This window comes from Tachyglossus aculeatus, chromosome 10, assembly GCF_015852505.1.
Source record: "Tachyglossus aculeatus isolate mTacAcu1 chromosome 10, mTacAcu1.pri, whole genome shotgun sequence".
In the NCBI taxonomy this organism is placed as follows: Eukaryota; Metazoa; Chordata; class Mammalia; order Monotremata; family Tachyglossidae; genus Tachyglossus; species Tachyglossus aculeatus.
This window is the reverse complement of record NC_052075.1, coordinates 42,626,588-42,642,918: the sequence shown is the minus strand read 5'-3', so window position 1 is coordinate 42,642,918 and position 16,331 is coordinate 42,626,588. Positions and strand designations below refer to the sequence as shown.

Below are 16,331 nucleotides of genomic sequence, written 5' to 3'. Positions count from 1 at the left end.
GCCGCTCAGGGACGCTTAGAAGGAAAATCAGATCAGGGCGTGAGCTGCCAAACTCGTAGAAAGTGAAAGAAATGCAAGTGTAGGGAGAATAATTTTTTTAAGAGCCCAGAGAAACACTAGCTTCCCAGGGAGTGTGGAGACCAAACTAAGAGCAGCATCTGCTCAGAGGCGCTTAGGTCTCTTGGCAGGAGATGGCATTCTGAAGCCCAGACCATCCTGTCCAGGTCAGTTCCTACCTAGGCTGATACGGTTCCAGCTCAAATGTCCAGTGGCAACCTCTGGAGTGGGTGGCCGTGGGAGTTAGGTGGCAGGACCAGCCTGGAGAAGATATGGCCCTGGGTTGACCTGGCCCAGTCCCACGGACTTTCCTGGGGACTACTCTGTCCATGGAGTTCAGTGCCCGCTCAGAGAGCAGGAGGCCAGATCCGAGTGCCCTGCTGGAGCAGCAGAGAGGGACTTGGCCTTACCACCCATTGGTTTCTCTCTGCCCATTACAAACACAACCAAGGCTGTGGCTGGTCCACAGTCAGCTTTGGAATTGGGGCAGGACAAATCAGGGAATGATGTAGAACAAACAGACCAAAATCAAGCAAAGACGGGCAAGAGACGCAGAGAAAGAAAACTGGGGAAGAACAGCATTCCTCCAGCTAATCATCTGCTAATGGTTTGTAAATTATAATTTATACTCCAAGGATTCCAGATAATTTTTCCTCCCAAAGGCCTCTCTTGAGCACTAGCTGCATTTCCTCTGTGGAGCTAATCTTTGGGTTGGCTATGCCCGTGGCCCTCCGGAGCACCCGAGACTCCGCCAGGGCTCGCTGCTTCCACCAACCCCGAGGTGCTGCGGCCTCTGCTGTCCACCAGATGTGTCCGCCCACGACCCCCCTCACTAGATGCCATGGGCACAAAGAAGACAGGGCAAGTAGAAATTTCAGGAGGGTGGAAGAACGGGTGACAGAAACCTCAGCATCAGTAGTCGATGCTCCTGGCTGCATCCTGGGTTGTCTTTTTGAGCAGAGGCCGCTGCCCACCCCCGTCAGTACCCACCCACTCGCCAGGCGCCCACGGGACCGGGCAGAGAGCAAGAGGGCCGGACACTGGAGCTGGGGGGAGCAGCTGCCTGTCTGAAGGGTTTCTGCAGCTCTCTACTGACTTTATCAGCACCTCAGTTTTGCTACTCTGTGGGGGGGGGGTCAAGCAATCACTCAAGATCGGGACCGGGAGAGGCAGCGTCCCTCTTTCCAAGAAGCTCGACCGAAACCAGAATCTTGGCACCCTGGACAGAGTTCTCTCCTCAGCTCTGCCACTGCCTCTCTGTCTGGTCCTTGGCCAGACACCATCCCTCCCTAGATTTGATCTCCACTGCAGTCAGTAGGATGGACAGCTGACCTTTCATCCATTCATTCAATCAGATTTATTGAGTGCTTACTGTGTGCAGAACGCTGTACTAAACACTTGGGAGAGTACAATATAACAGTAAACAGACACATTCCCTGCCCACAGTGAGTGACTTTCTGGGGCCTGCAGATCATTCTTTTTCTGGACTGAAGGGGACTGCAGTTCTGTCCATTTTCTGGCCTCCTTCCTGTCCTGAGGCACTTGCTGATTCCCCCATTAGGTTGCAGGCTACTAGAGGGCAGGAAACATATCTCCTGACCCTGCTGTATTCTCCCAAGCGCTCAGTACAGTACTCTTGCCCGGAGTCAGCACTCGATAAATACTATCAAGTGTTAATGTGTTCTCCCCCCCATCAGCTGATTTCATCACCCTTTTTTCCCCCTCTTTCCCATTTCTCTGTCAGCTGCTCCTTCCCTGCCCCACTAATCTTCCTGGGCTCCACGGCATCATAATACATGCAACGGAGGAGGAAGTATTTCAGGATGGTTTGCTACAAAGGACCAACGAGCTTGTGGAGGGGAAGCGGCTCTCTGGGACTGCTCTCACCTGGAGCTGTCGCGGTGAAGTGAGCTCCAGGGGCCGGGGGAACCCGATCAAGTGGGCACGGCCTTGATGCCCACTGGGAATCCGGCCAGGCACAGTGCGCTTACCTGGTGGGAGCTGGATAAGGTGCTGTGCCCATCTAGTGGCATGTCTGGAAAATACACACAGATTTCTGGGCAGGGCACAATTTAGCAACCAGGCGGTTTCTTCCGAAAGGACCGCTAAAGCTGGAGGGACCAGCCTTGGGAGTCCTTAAACAACCGTGGCACTTGTTAAGCGCTTAGTATGTGCCAGGCACTCGGGGCACTACAGGATAATCAGGTCGGACACCGCACAGAATCCCCATTTTACAGATGGGGAAACTGAGGGCCTAGGGAAGTGAAGTGACTTGTCTAAGGTCACATACCGACAGGTGACGGAGTCGTGATTGGAACCCAGGTCCTCTGAATCCCGGGCCCGTGCTCTCTCTACCAGCCAACACTGCTGTTTCCTTAGTCCCAGGGATGTGGAAGCAGGAGTGGTGCAGGAGGAAAATGTCTCCCCCAGACTCCTGTTTCTGGGGGCTGGAGGAGGGGCAGAGTCAGAGGTGGGGAAGCCAGCATCCCCACCCTGCTCCGGCCCTCCTGGGGGCTCATGCCGGGGGCTCCGTCCTTCTCAGGGAGTAGCCCTCAGGAGAGTCACTGCTGCTTGGGACAGCAGGGGTGAGGGGCAGAAACAGGGGGAAAGGAAGGCTGAGGGCAACAGAGACTTGCTCCCCGAGGGGTTAGGGAATCACCTTGGCCATGGGGCAACTGTCGTTACTAGCCCTATGATAGGAGATGGATCTGCCTAGAAGCTCTGACTCTCCAACAGCCTCGGCCTTCCATCAATCAATCAATCCATCAGTGGTATTCACTGGGTTGTGCACTGTATTCTAGAGCACTGTATTAAGCACTTGGGAGAGTAAAACACAACAGATTTGGTTGCTTTGGGAGCTTCTTCTCTGCCCTCACTGCCAGGCGGTCGATAAACCACAGCAAGTGAGGACAAAGGGGTTCCCAGGGGCTGGTGGGATTCTTGTCCCCCTCAAACCAGGGACCCCAGGCCTCGCTCGACTCTGACAGCCTGCCCCAAGGGACCAGGTTCTCCCACCTACAGTCCCCATTCTGGCAGAGGGCAACTCGGGCCAGTCGGTCCAGAGTCCCGCCCCGGGACCAGCCTCGCCCCCGGCCTGACCCCCGTTCCCGTCTCTGCTCCCAGGTGGGGAGCGTGCAGATCCATCAACGCCGGCAAGATATCTACTGCGAGACCAACTCATTACTTGGGCAGCGCCCTTCCTCAAGCCCGCCTGACGACCAACTCTCCACCCGCCGCCTGCCGCCCACCTCCCCAAACACAGTGAGGAGGCAGAAACTTTTTCCTCTGCCGTGACCAGAACCGAACAGATGGAGCCTGGGCTCGCCTCCACAAGGAGGGAGCCAATGTGAGCGCAACTCTCTCCTGACATGCTCGTGTGTGCCATTCTGGATTTGGCCCGCTCAGGGGAAGCCTGGATGGTGCCATGTTTGACCATGGGGTGATGGTACCCCTAGCGTGGATGTTGCAGTCCCTTAAAAAAACCTGGTGGGTGGCAATGAAGATAACATAGGTCAATCCATCCTGGCCTGAGGTGTCCTAAACACAAGACAGAAAGCTAGCAGTCATGATGGTATAAGCGCTTACTGCGTCCAGACTAGTCCATTAGATTGTAAGCTCCTTGAGGACAGGTATCCTGCCTACCCACTCTGTTGTATTACACTCTCCCAAGTGTGCAATAGTACTAGTACTAGCACTGTGCTTTGCACACAATAAGCACTCAAAAAATAGCATTGATTAAGGGCTGGGAAAGAAGCCACAGGTGGGAAATTAGATACAGTCCCTGTCTCTTGGTGGGGGAGAGGGGGAGGCTCACAATCTAAAAAACTGGCAGAGAGAGGACTGGCGACAGACACCTAAGGAGAGAAGAGCCCCTGTAATGGGAAGGGGAAAGCAGGAATTCGGCGGGCTTTAGTTTCCTGCTCTTGGGAGAGTTAAGGAGGGGTACAGCCGACGTAACAGAGGCCTAGGAGGAAAGCCCCAGCTAGGGCCTCGAGGTGGCACTGAGACAGTCCAGGGCAAAGGGTTCCTTCCAGTTCTCACCCACCAGGCCATGTATCTCCCCCCGAGGAGGGCACAAAGCTTCACCAAGCTTGGCTGTGAAATGTGGACAATCAGAAGGGACAGGTTGCCTGGCAGTGCTCAAAAGGCCGTGAAAGACGCAGGCTGGGAGACACACGGGGAGGAGGAACACTTGCCCCACCACACTGAACCGGTCCCGCCTGCCGCAGCCAGCCCCTGCCCGAGTGGGATGGGAGCTGCCCCGAGCCTTGGGCGGCTCAGAGAAGCCGGGCCAACGGAGGCCCTGCCAGGGAGCCAGATCGGAGGGGAAGGGGGAGCTGGGACTCTGAGAGAAAAAGAGACCGGAGAGGCCCTTGGGGAAGCGTAAGGGAAAAGAGGCGGGCACCTGGGCAAGGAAAGTGAGGGGCGGAGGCATGAATGAACGAATGAATGATCGAACGAACGAAAGAGAGAGAGGCCGAGCCATGGATTCTGGGAGTTCACTTCACACCACTGGTGTGGCTCTTGCTGAGTTCGCCCACGCTCTCCCGGGCTGCCGTTCCCCCAGCTTCCCGCCTGCGGCTCCTCCTCTCTCCCCACTCCACTATGGGAACCCACAGGCCCCAGTGAAACCCAGCCTGGGCGGTGGAGGGGTGTGTGTGGGAGAGTGGGGGGGGGGGGAGAGAGGGAGAGAGGGAGAGAAGCAGGCAGGCATTTCCATTTGAATGAGGTTAGGGCTGCTTGGTGACGCCAAACCTCTCCAGGCCTACGGGTGCCCCCCCTCCCCTCACCTGCCTACCCCTCTCAGTCGCTGCCACCCAACAACTCGCCTCAGTGCCGTTCCCAACTTGGAGCGTGTTGCCCCGCAGGCTGCCGCTAGAGAGGAGCCCAGTCAGCAGTCGGCGGGGGTGAGGATGACGTGGTGCGGGCAGGAGGCTGGCCAATGGCAGCAGCCCGGCCCCGGGCCGCTGGAGCTGGCCTCCCCCACTTCCCCCCACCCCGCCACCCCAGCCTGCCGCCCCCGGGAAGAGAGGGCAGAGCAGAGACGGGCGGGAGGAGGAGGAGGAGGCAGAGGAGGAAGACAGGATCGGGCTTCTGGGCGTCTGTCCTGCTGCAGCCCGAGGTGCCCGCCCGGGCCGGTTCTCAGCTCCCGCCCGGCGGCTCCCTCCGACGGGACCACAATAGCCACGAGCGCCTGCGACTCCCTTGACGCTCCTCTCTCCGGTCCCTCCCCGGCTGTCTCCCCCGGCTCTGAGGAGAGGGGCGGGGGAGGTGGCGGCTTGGGCCTGGGCCGGGGGAAGAGGGGGCCAAGGGAGAGGAAGGAAGGAAGGGAAGGAAGAAGCAAGGAAGGAAGGAAGGAAGGAGAGAAAGAAGGAAGCTCTGTCGGCCGTCCGGCCGGCGGCTAGCGCGCTCTCGGGCCATCGTCCGCCGTTCGCTTGCCGGAGCCTCCCCGCTGGAAGCCTTCGCCGTTAACCCCTCGAGGGAAAGCCGAGGAGGGGGTGGCTGTGTTAACACATAAGAGCACTGCATCACGCTAATCTTCTCCCCAGAACAGTATGCGTCAGCAGTACATTCACGTTCTGACTGAAGGACAAAAGGATGAGAGAGCAGTCTGCGCGGCTGCCGCCTGTACGATCGCGAGCCCGGCGAGAGCAGCTGGCGGCAGGAGAGCGCGGGGGCCTCTCAGCCGCCGCGGCCACCGCCGCTAGCCAGGAGGAGGAGGAGGAGGAGAGATGCCGGCGGGGCCCCGGGCGCCCCACGCAGCCGGGACCACCGCGGCCGCCCCTCGGGCCGCCGCAGTCGGCGGGCGACAGAGGCGCTGAAGGTAACGGGTGGCGGGCGCCACGACTGGCTACCTCGACGCAGAGGGAGCGAGTCGGCTGCGGGCCGGGCGGGCTGAGCCCCAGGGGCCGCCCCCGCCCCCAGGGCTCGGCAGCGGGGCCGGCGGGGAGGCGGGGGCCCCACGCCCCCACCCGCCTCTTCGCTCTCCAGGACAGCGGACTCCGGCCCGGCGCCCCCTCGCCCCCGCCGCTGCCGCCCCACGCGGGGGGTCGGACCCGTCGCCGCTCGCCGGGCAGCGGGCGAAGCTGACGCGGCCGCATCCGCCCGGCGGCTGGCTGGAAAGCTTGGCTCTGCGGTTTGTTGGATTCCCTCGCCACCTCTTCGAGGAAGGAGCCGAGGGTGCTGGAAGGGGAGAAGTGGAAAGAAGCCACAGGACACCCCCGCCCCAACCCGCCTCCTGCTCCCCCCCCCCCGACCACCCCCCCCGCACTTCTTCAGCAGCGCTCCGAGACTGCAATCAGCTGCCGCCGTGAGCCCCAGGGGCGCGCAGGACGGACGGACGGACGGGTGGGCGACGGGGCCGTCCGGAGAGGGACCGGCCCGGGCAAGAGGAGGTGGCTGGCAGGGAGCAGAGCGCAGGAAGCCGTGGGAGCTGTCTGCCCTGCCCCCGCCCCCCCCGCCCTGAGTCTTTTCCTTTTTGGGTGGCGGCAGGGGGGCAGGGCGGGGGACAGGGACCGGCGGAACACTTTGGCGAGAAGGCATCTTGCCCGGCCGCTGGCCAGAGCCGAGGTCCAAGGACAAAGCCGGGAAGCGCCAGCCGGCTCTCGGGGGCGGGAAGAGAGGGGGCCGGCACCTGCATCGCCCGGCGGGCCTCACCTCTCGGCAGCCCCGCTCAACGCCACCGCCGCCGCTCTGGATTTACTAGAAGCCATTTTGTCTGCCCCCCACACCCCCGGTTTTCCCCTTGGCCCCCCCGGGCCCCAAGGCCCCCCGGCCTCCTCCCGCCTCCCCTCTGTTAATTAAAACTAAGGAGTGAGAATGGGGACAATGTAGCCGGCTCCTGTGGTGCAAGGCTAAGGATACGACGCCAAATCCTCCCTCCCTTCGAGGTAGGTGCCGGCGAGCCGGTGGGGGCCGCTTCGGGGGGGGGGGGGTAGGGGGAGGAGGAGGGGAGGGTGCGTTTTTTGGAGGGGGGGGAGGGCAGGGGTGAGCGAGGGGCTCGGCTCTGGCGTTTCCCGCGCCCCCTCCCCAGCCCGCCCACCGCCACCGGCCCCCGGCCCGGCCCGATTCCACTCGGCGTCTCTGACCGCCCTCCCGCCTCCCTCCCGCCCCCGCGGCCTCCCGGCCTCCCCCCCCTCCCCCCGACCCCGTCTCCAGATGGAAAGAGGAGCTCCCGGCTCGCTTAAGCCAGGGTAGGGCCGGCTCCCCTTCCTGCGCCGAACATCCCGGGGGCGATGGTGAATTATGAACGTGCCACACCATGAAGCGCTCGCGGCAGGTCCCCGCGCACCAGCACACCTGGAACGCCGCCCCCCTCGCGGCGCAAGCGTGGGTCCTGTGCGCGGCCGTGGCCCTGGCGGCCGCCTCGGCCGGGCCCCAGAACTGCCCCTCGGTCTGCTCGTGCAGTAACCAGTTCAGCAAGGTGGTGTGCACGCGCCGGGGCCTGTCCGAGGTGCCCGCGGGCATCCCGGCCAACACGCGCTCCCTGAACCTCATGGAGAACAACATCCGGCTGATCCAGGCGGACACCTTCCGCCACCTGCACCGGCTGGAGGTCCTGCAGCTGGGCCGCAACGCCATCCGCCAGATCGAGGTCGGGGCCTTCAACGGCCTGGCCAGCCTCAACACGCTGGAGCTGTTCGACAACTGGCTGACGGTCATCCCCAGCGGGGCCTTCGAGTACCTGTCCAAGCTGCGGGAGCTGTGGCTGCGCAACAACCCCATCGAGAGCATCCCCTCGTACGCCTTCAACCGGGTGCCCTCCCTCCTGCGCCTGGACCTGGGCGAGCTCAAGAAGCTGGAGTACATCTCCGACGGGGCCTTCGAGGGCCTCTTCAACCTCAAGTACCTGAACCTGGGCATGTGCAACATCCGCGACGTGCCCAACCTGACCCCGCTGGTGGGGCTGGAGGAGCTGGAGATGTCGGGGAACCACTTCCCCGAGATCCGGCCGGGCTCCTTCCACGGCCTGACCTCCCTCAAGAAGCTGTGGGTGATGAACTCCCAGGTGCGCCTGATCGAGCGCAACGCCTTCGACGGGCTGGCCTCCCTGGTGGAGCTCAACCTGGCCCACAACAACCTCTCGTCCCTGCCCCACGACCTCTTCGCCCCGCTGAGGTACCTGGTGGAGCTGCACCTCCACCACAACCCCTGGACCTGCGACTGCGACGTCCTGTGGCTGGCCTGGTGGCTCCGCGAGTACGTGCCCACCAACTCCACCTGCTGCGGCCGCTGCCACGCCCCCCCGCACCTGCGGGGCCGCTACCTGGTCGAGGTGGAGCGGGCCGCCTTCCAGTGCGCCGCCCCCGTCATCACGGACGCCCCCCGGGACCGCAACGTCTCCGAGGGCCGGCTGGCCGCGCTCCGGTGCCGGACTCCCCCGCTCTCCGCCGTCCGCTGGCTGCTGCCCAACGGCACGGTGCTGAGCCACGCCTCCCGCCACCCGCGCCTCGCCGTCCTCAACGACGGCACCTTGAACTTCTCCCACGTGCTGCTGGCCGACACCGGGCTGTACACGTGCATGGTGGCCAACGTGGCCGGCCGCTCCAACGCCTCGGCCTACCTCAACGTGAGCACGGCCGAGCTCAACACCGCTAACTACAGCTTCTTCACCACCGTCACCGTGGAGACCACCGAGCTCGCGCCCGACCCCGCCACCCCCAAGCCCCGGCCCGCCCCCACCGCCGGCTCCACCGGCTACCGGCCCGCCTACACCGCCTCCGCCACCGTCCTCACCCAGACCACGCGGGCCCCGGGGCGGCCGGCCGGGCCCACCGCCCCGGACCCCGGCGACAAGACGCAGACCAGCCTGGACGAGGTCATGAAGACCACCAAGATCATCATCGGCTGCTTCGTGGCCGTGACCCTGCTGGCCGCCGCCATGCTCATCGTCTTCTACAAGCTGCGCAAGCGGCACCAGCGGCGCGGCACCGTGGCCGCCGCCCGGACCGTCGAGATCATCCAGGTGGATGAGGACATCCCGGCCGCGGGGGCCGCGGGGGCTCCTTCCGGCGCCGGATCAGGTGAGGGGGCGGTCGTGCTGCCCGCCATACACGACCACATTAACTACAACACCTACAAACCGGCACACGGGGCCCACTGGACAGAAAACAGCCTGGGCAACTCTCTGCACCCCACAGTCACCACTATCTCTGAACCTTATATCATTCAGACCCACACCAAGGACAAGGTGCAGGAAACTCAAATATGACTCCCCCTCCCTCCCCCGACCCCCGAACCCTGTCCCCGAATTATAAAATGCAATAGAATGCACAAAAAAGACAAAAAAAAAAAAGAGACATCAAAACTTTTGTACAGAGTGGGGAGAGACTTTTTTTCTTGTATATGCTTATATATTACACCTATGGGCTGATAAGAGAAGCAGATTATATTAAAATCGAAAAACAAAAACAAAAACAAAAAACAAAACTATTTTCTAACTTGTAAGCTCTATTTAAATGGGGGGAGGGGGAAAAGGGAAATTTGGGGAGCGGGGAGGGGGCGGGGGGAGGGGGAAGTGGTAGGAACCGCAGGGACAAAAACTCGTTCTGCTGCCAGAACGGCCTTCTGGAACGAGGCTGAATTGGTTTAAAAAAAAAAAAGATTAAAAAAAAAACCCAAACAGAATAAAACCAACAACGACAACAAAGAAACAACAGCAAAAAAAATTAAAAAATTAAAAAACCATCAAGAAACTTAAAGTGGTAAAATGGGAGGCTGGTGACGGGAGATTGCGGTGGGGCAGAGGGAATGGACAGATCCTGTCGTTTTTTAGTGGAAGATGCCCTGAGGGTTGAGGCAGATACCCATTTCTATAGACATCTTTCTTAATGCCCGAGAGCCGTCTTTGCGGGTTTATCTCGTTTTAAAAAAAGAGAAAAAAAGATAAAAAAAAAGATAAAAAAAAGAAGTACCAAGAATTTGTACTGTGCCAAAATGTTACAATGCAATAATTTTTTTGGCCCCGGAGAACCGTGGGGGAAGTGGAGGATCACATGTGTTTCAAATCCGGGGAGCAGGGGGGTGGGGGAGAAAAATCCACAAATCCCAGTGAAGCTCTGAGAGGGAAGGAGCCCGTCGGTCGGTTGGTCGATCTGCCTGTCTGTCCGTGTGCCCACGTCTTCTCCGGCTGCGCACTCGGACACGCATGCAACTTGCCTGATGGAGCGCTTTAGCAAAGAGCAGAGAGGGAGAGGAGCTGGCGTAGCTTTCCGTCAAACGCTTTCACATTGCACCAGATTCCTGCAGTTTGGCTTAACCCACTCTGTGCAGGGCGTATGTGCGTGCGCGCTTGTGTGTGTGTGTGTGTGTATGCGTGTGCGTGCGTGCGCGCGTATGTGTTCAGGGTTTCCTGTTGAGGAGACCCGGGGGAGGGGGGCAGGAGAGAAAGGGATGTTGGGGGAGGGGGGGCACGTGGAGATGTGGAGGGCGTACTCACAAGAGGCCATACATTAGCATCGTGTCGCGTACACCTGTTGTCCCTGGTATCTGACAAATGATTGTAGACAATGCTGACATCTTATGATTTTTTTGTTTTTTAGGGGCTTTTAAAGGTGAAGCGTGTGTGTGTATGGGGGCAGGGGGAGGGGAGGGCGGGTATTGGGGTATTCTGGGGAGGGGCCCTAGAGAGCAGAAGCCTTTCTCACAGTTGTGATTTTAATGTTTGCCCAAATGCTGATTCATTAAGGATGATCAAGACTGCAGTCAACTGGTGGTGGGGTGGGCCGGGGGGCACGGCGCGAGGAGAGTAGGGGAAAAGAGAGGAGGAATGGACAGCCACGGGCCTGTTTACAGGACACTGGCCCTTCCCCACCTCTGGTGGGTTTGCAGACAGAACTGAAATTCGCAGTTTAAAAGCAAGTGTTACAAAAAACCCCATGAGCCCCTTCCCCTTCCTACCAGGAGTGTGTTCCTTAGACCCCGTTGAATGCAGTATGATGGACGAAAGGCTCCCCCGCGCTACTCAAGCTGGGGGGGGGGGGGATGGAGGGGGCACGGAGGGATGTGACAGGGCAGATGGGAATGCACTGGGGGGAGCAGGGATGGGGCAGCGAGGGGGAAGGGGTCTGTCGTTCTGGTCCGTTTGCTGATGTAACTACGTTCATTGCTTATTTTAGCTTTAAAAGAAAATAAAGGCTTTGGATTGGAAATGGGTGGGGGTGGGAATGCCAACAAAAGAACACTGACTGTAATGTGAGAAAAGTGTATTTTTGTATTTTAATAAATATTGTTCAATTTTTAATCCAATGTCCCCAAAGGGTTAAATTCACCAGAGACACCCCTGCCCCCACCCCCCGGGCCCTGAATCCATAGGTGTCTGGGCCAAACAGAAGCACCAACCAAGAAACCGCTTGCTAAAAATACCAAAAGATAAAAGGAGGTTGAAGAGGGATTGGGGGGGGGGGGGGGGGGGGGGCGGCGGCAGGGGGGTGACGGATGCATAGGGGAGGGCAGAAGGAAAGAAAAGGAGGGTTCAGAAAGAAAAAGATTTAGTAATTTTTCAAGCTGTCAATAATCTCCGCTGGTCTTAAATGAGCTCTCCTTCGATGCTAGCGTCCGGCCTGATCTGCCTCGGGTGTTACCCAGTTCCCCAGCCCCGCCACCCTGAGAGTCAAGGGCAAGAGGGCCAAACTCAGTTCCTGGGGCCCAGCCAAAAGTTCATGCCGCTTCGGCAGAAGTCTCTGGGCAGGCAGCAGAGATACCTGCCCTGAGATATTGGGGGGCCTGGTTTAGAGGCCCCGATTACTTATGGGCAGTGAGTCCCCTCTCATGCAGAGGGTGCCGGAGGTGGGGTGACGGGGAAAGCAGCCCCCCGACCCACATGGTAGTGGGGCTCATGTAGAGATGGGGACCGAGTGGGCACAAGCTCTCTGGCACTGATGAGTGCAGAATGTGGAAGCCCATCCATGGCAGAGGTACACAACGTAACGCGTATGAATGCCACTCCCCACCATCCGCTCACACGGAGTAGACCTCACATCTCTCTTGCTTCTGCTGTTCCGCAGAACAGAGAGAGGCAGGAAGGCACCGGGCCAGGTGGGGGAGACAGACCACCCTTCTACCCCTGTGACCTCTCCATCACAATTCTGGCGCTCTTCAGCCACCTAATCGGAGTCACAGTAACCCTCAACCCATCAGGAAGAGAAAGAAGATGGGGCAGAGTAGAGGAAGCAGTTGTTAGGGGCTCAGTAAATTTCCCAGGGCATTGGCCGGCCAAGCAACCATTCAGGAAACTACACAGCAGCCCTGGGCAGCAAGAGGGTCTTCCCACATCAGAGAGGGAGGGGAGGGGGCAGCTCCATGCCAGGCCTACAACCCAAGGGAGTGCTAGGAAATGGGGCCGAACACTAACTGCCCAGGGATGCTCATCCCCAAGATGCTGATGACGGGGCCTGGCTGAGCGAGGATGAGGGGTGGGACCGATGTTCCTCTGGAGCAGAAGCTGCCCTCCCGCCCTGTCCTTTTTCTTTAGATGGTATTTATTAAGTGCTAACTTAGCGCTGTGGTAGATATGGGCTAACTGGGTTGGACACAGTCCCCGTCCTACGTGGAGACACAGTCTTCATCCCTATTTTAAAGATGAGGCAACGGCGGCACAGAGAAGGGAAGTGACTCACCCAAGGTCACAACACAGACAGGTGACAGAGCTGGGATTAGAACCCGGGTCCTTCTGACTACCAAGCCCGGGGTCTATCCACTCGGCCACATTGCTTCTCACCCTCCTCCCACCAGGGCCATCCCGGGACCCCCGGGGCTGGGGACGTGGCCGCAGAGCCTCCCTGACTCCAAAGAAGCAGGGGATCGAGCCCTTCGACCCCTTCCGGGATAAGTCCCCAGGCTGGGGGTGGGAAGTGGAGAGGAGGGAACGGGGTCCAACTGTAGTAGCGGCAGTGTGCCCTCCCGACACTAGTGGGTCCAGCTGGGATCCCGGTAGAAGGGCCAGCTCAGGCAGGGTAGAGCCAGAGGTGAAGGTGGTTTAGGGGAAGGGGTCGCTGCACGGAGGTCTGGGAGCCAGAGAGGCGAGTGAAAGACCGAGTCCGGCGTCGGGCCTCTTCCTAGGTGGGGCAGACCAACATCAATTGCCAGGGGAAGATGAGCCTGCCCTTCTGCAGCTGAGCATGACAGATCTCCACCCTTCCCCTCGATTCTCAGGGAGTCACTAAGGGGTGACCCGGACGGGGGTCCTTCTTTAACGCTCCTCGCCGTTCCCCAGGGGAGGGGTGCTGATCCCAGAGGCTCTTGGACCAACCCTGAAAGCTGCCAGCAAAGCCAAGAAATCTGCAGCACCGGGAGGGATGCCAGCTGGTGGCCGGGGAAGTCGAGGAGGGCCCCCGGGCTCTGTGGCCGTGGCAGAGGCCTGGCGCCTGGGCGGTCTCTTCCTTACCCCGGAACCCTCCATTCCTCCATCAGGGATCCGGGGCTGGAGCCAGGCTGTAGGAAAGGAAATGAGGGCTGAGAGGAGGGAGCCGGGGCCTGGGAAGAGCCTTGCAGGGCAGAGACAGTGGATCTCCCGAAAAACCATTTTTGCCTCTCAAAGCTCTCTAGAATCAGACTCACAGAACTGAATGGGCCTGAGAGGTCCGAGGATCCAGCCCCGCGTCTCCAGGCCCAGATGGATAATTAGTTTTCTCAGAGCTCTCCAAAGAGGGAAGGCCCACCATCCCCACCGGTCCGGCAGGGGAGGGCCTGCCGGCTCTGGTGTGCACGATACTGTCATTACAGCCTCGGACCCTTCCCAGCCGCCGCCTCAGGCTCACCAAGCCATCTCCCCTTGCTCTGTCAAACCTGCTCTCTATATGCCCCACGCGTGGGCATGCCACCTGCCCTGGAGCCTGTAATTCCAACAGGGGTGTTGTGGCAGCTATTACCTGGAAAGGGCTGGGCCCAGGCTGGCCTCGGGGGTGGTGGTGGGGTGAGTCCTGGCCACTTTAGGATGATCACGGTTACTCACGATGTACTGAGGCCAACAATCCGGGGCACTGCAGAACGGAAGGGCGACTATGGTTTCTGAGTTGGGAGCCATGCTGCCGGCGAAGGAGTCAGCCTCCTGGGCTGGATTTGGAAAGCTGGGGCTTTCTCCAAAAGTAATGGGCCAGGACCAGAGGGCTAAGCAGCCCTCCTCTGCTCAAGCTGTCCCCCTCAGGGGGCCGGAGCCCACAATTAAGAAGCTGACGTTTACCATAACAAAGCAGCGGGAGCTTCAAAATTAGAGATGGCAAAAAAAAAAAGAGGAACATTTATATCCAAACATATGTCTGATTTTATCTCCACTGCCGGCAATCCGCACCGTTGGCTAATGCAAAACGCTGTTCATTCCCCCTTCCAAATCCTGTCTCAGCTAAATTACAAAGGAGAGTTTGGCCTCCTGGTTCTCTCCCTCCTGCAGGGGACTTCTCGCTTCTCCGCCCCCCCTAATTCAGAAAGGTTCCGTTTCTATTCCGAGCCCTTTGCCTTTAAGGGGATGGGGAGTGAGAGGGGGCAGCTGGGCTCAATTTTCACTCTGGCTTGAAATTCGAAAGGATATAGAGTTAATGACTATCTGAGAGCAAGGCCACAGGGCCAGAGGGAAGGCACAAGCGTAGTTGTGACTGGGCCCACACTGGCTCATGCGGGCTACTTGGGCCTCAGGCCCGGCCAGCCTGCAGTCCCCAGCAGACAGCTAAGGCGTTCCAGGAGGGCCAAAGATTCAGAGCTGGAGGCCAGGGAGGGAGAGCTCCTGCAGTGGCTGGCTGGCTGTTCCAGCTGAGCCAGGCACCAGGGTGCTGGGGCAGTATCTTAGCTGTCAACTGTGCCCGCACTGCTTTGCCTTACTGGGCTCCTCCACAGAATGGTCTGGGCATGCCCCGGGCACCTCACACCACTCAACTCTGGCCTAAGGAGGCCAATGGAGCAGGGGGCTGGAGAGTCAGCTGGACACTGAGACCGGCAGCCTGGGCTCCTTGCTTGGCCTCAGCCGCCCCCAGGTTTCCCCCTCTCCATTTACTCTGCATGACTACAGCAGAGGGAAAAAAAAAAACAAGAATAGTAATAAGAGGGATGACGGGAATAGCGATCTTGGTAATGTGCCATGCACTGCACTAAATGCTGGGGCAGATATGAGATAACCGCATCAGATATAGTCCTCATCCCATATGGGATTTTTAGTTAAAGAGGGAGAAAGAACAAGTATTTCATCACTTCCCTCCCCACCCCACATTACAGATGAGGAAACTAAGGCTCAAAAGTGTAACGATTTGCCCAAGGTTAAACAGCTAGCAAGCAGTAGAGCCAGGACCGAATCCAGATGCCCGGACTCAAGTATCTACTTCAGAAAGACATTTCCCAAATCCCAATCCCACCTTGCAATGCCCCAGGCAGAAAGCGGTGGGGGTTAGGGTGGGCATCATTCCTTCAATCGTATTTACTGAGCACTTACTGTGTGCAGAGCACTGTACTGAGCGCTTGGGAAGTACAAGTATCAGAGACCGGCAAAGGGAGATAACGGAAATGGGGCATCAGAGAGTCCAAGGAACGGGAGAGGGATACCAACACCCCAATGATGGGTTCCCAGTGCAGCAGGAGAGAAGGAAAACCCTGAGGGAGGTTAGCTGGCTTTTTGGAGGGGCAAACCCCACTAGAATGAATTCACAGCCTTGAATGAGGGACAAGGGGACGTCACCCTGGAGAGAAATAAAACCAACTTCCCAAGCAGAGGGCAGGTTAGACCCTCCTCTGGCAATGGCACTGCTCCCCCCTCGGCCCCGCCCACAGGCCCAGATCCTCAATTTGCCTCAGTCCTCTCAGCCCCACAACCAGCTTGGAGCCACAGCACACTGAAATGCAGACCAGAGGCAGAGTCCTGATCTTGGATCTTCTGCTGCCCTGCTAAGCGATCTCAGCCCAGTCCCCGCCCCAGCTCCACACCTCAGGGTCCTTGGCTGAATAACGATCTCAGCCCAGTCCCCGCCCCAGCTCCACAACTCAGGGTCCATGGCTGAATAATGATCACATTTACTCCGCGCCAAGCACTGTTCTAAGCGCTGGAACAGAGACAAGACGATCGGGTCGGATGCAGTCCCTGCCCCACACGGGGCTCAGTCTCACCATAGTGGGAGTGTGCTTGAGGGGCCAGGCAGAAGGAGGAGGAGGAGGAGAAGGGAAAAGCACTTCTGACTGGCATGCACTGCAATGAGTTTCACCGAAGGGAAGCAGCCTCCCAACCAATCAGGAGGAGGACACTAGTACTGAGGACGACAAGGCTGACGGGGCGGTGGTGGCCTATGCCAGGGCTCAGG

The 16,331-nt window shown here is 59.3% G+C and overlaps 2 protein-coding genes across 2 annotated transcripts in view; one reads left to right on the top strand and one right to left on the bottom strand.

Annotated features, from left to right (window-relative positions):
* SND1 (staphylococcal nuclease and tudor domain containing 1) overlaps positions 1-16,331 on the bottom strand; it is a 397,553-nt gene that overhangs the window by 38,017 nt on the left and 343,205 nt on the right. The window lies entirely within an intron of this gene.
* LRRC4 (leucine rich repeat containing 4) lies at positions 6,332-9,523 on the top strand. The gene is made up of 2 exons (XM_038752146.1): positions 6,332-6,947; positions 7,216-9,523. The coding sequence occupies exon 2, from the start codon at positions 7,319-7,321 to the stop codon at positions 9,266-9,268; it is 1,950 nt and encodes a 649-aa protein (XP_038608074.1). The 5' UTR covers positions 6,332-6,947; positions 7,216-7,318; the 3' UTR covers positions 9,269-9,523.

Bases quoted from the DNA above. Each gene is read 5' to 3' on its own strand.
- LRRC4 (XM_038752146.1), top strand. From the start codon at position 7,319: ATGAAGCGCTCGCGGCAGGTCCCCGCGCACCAGCACACCTGGAACGCC.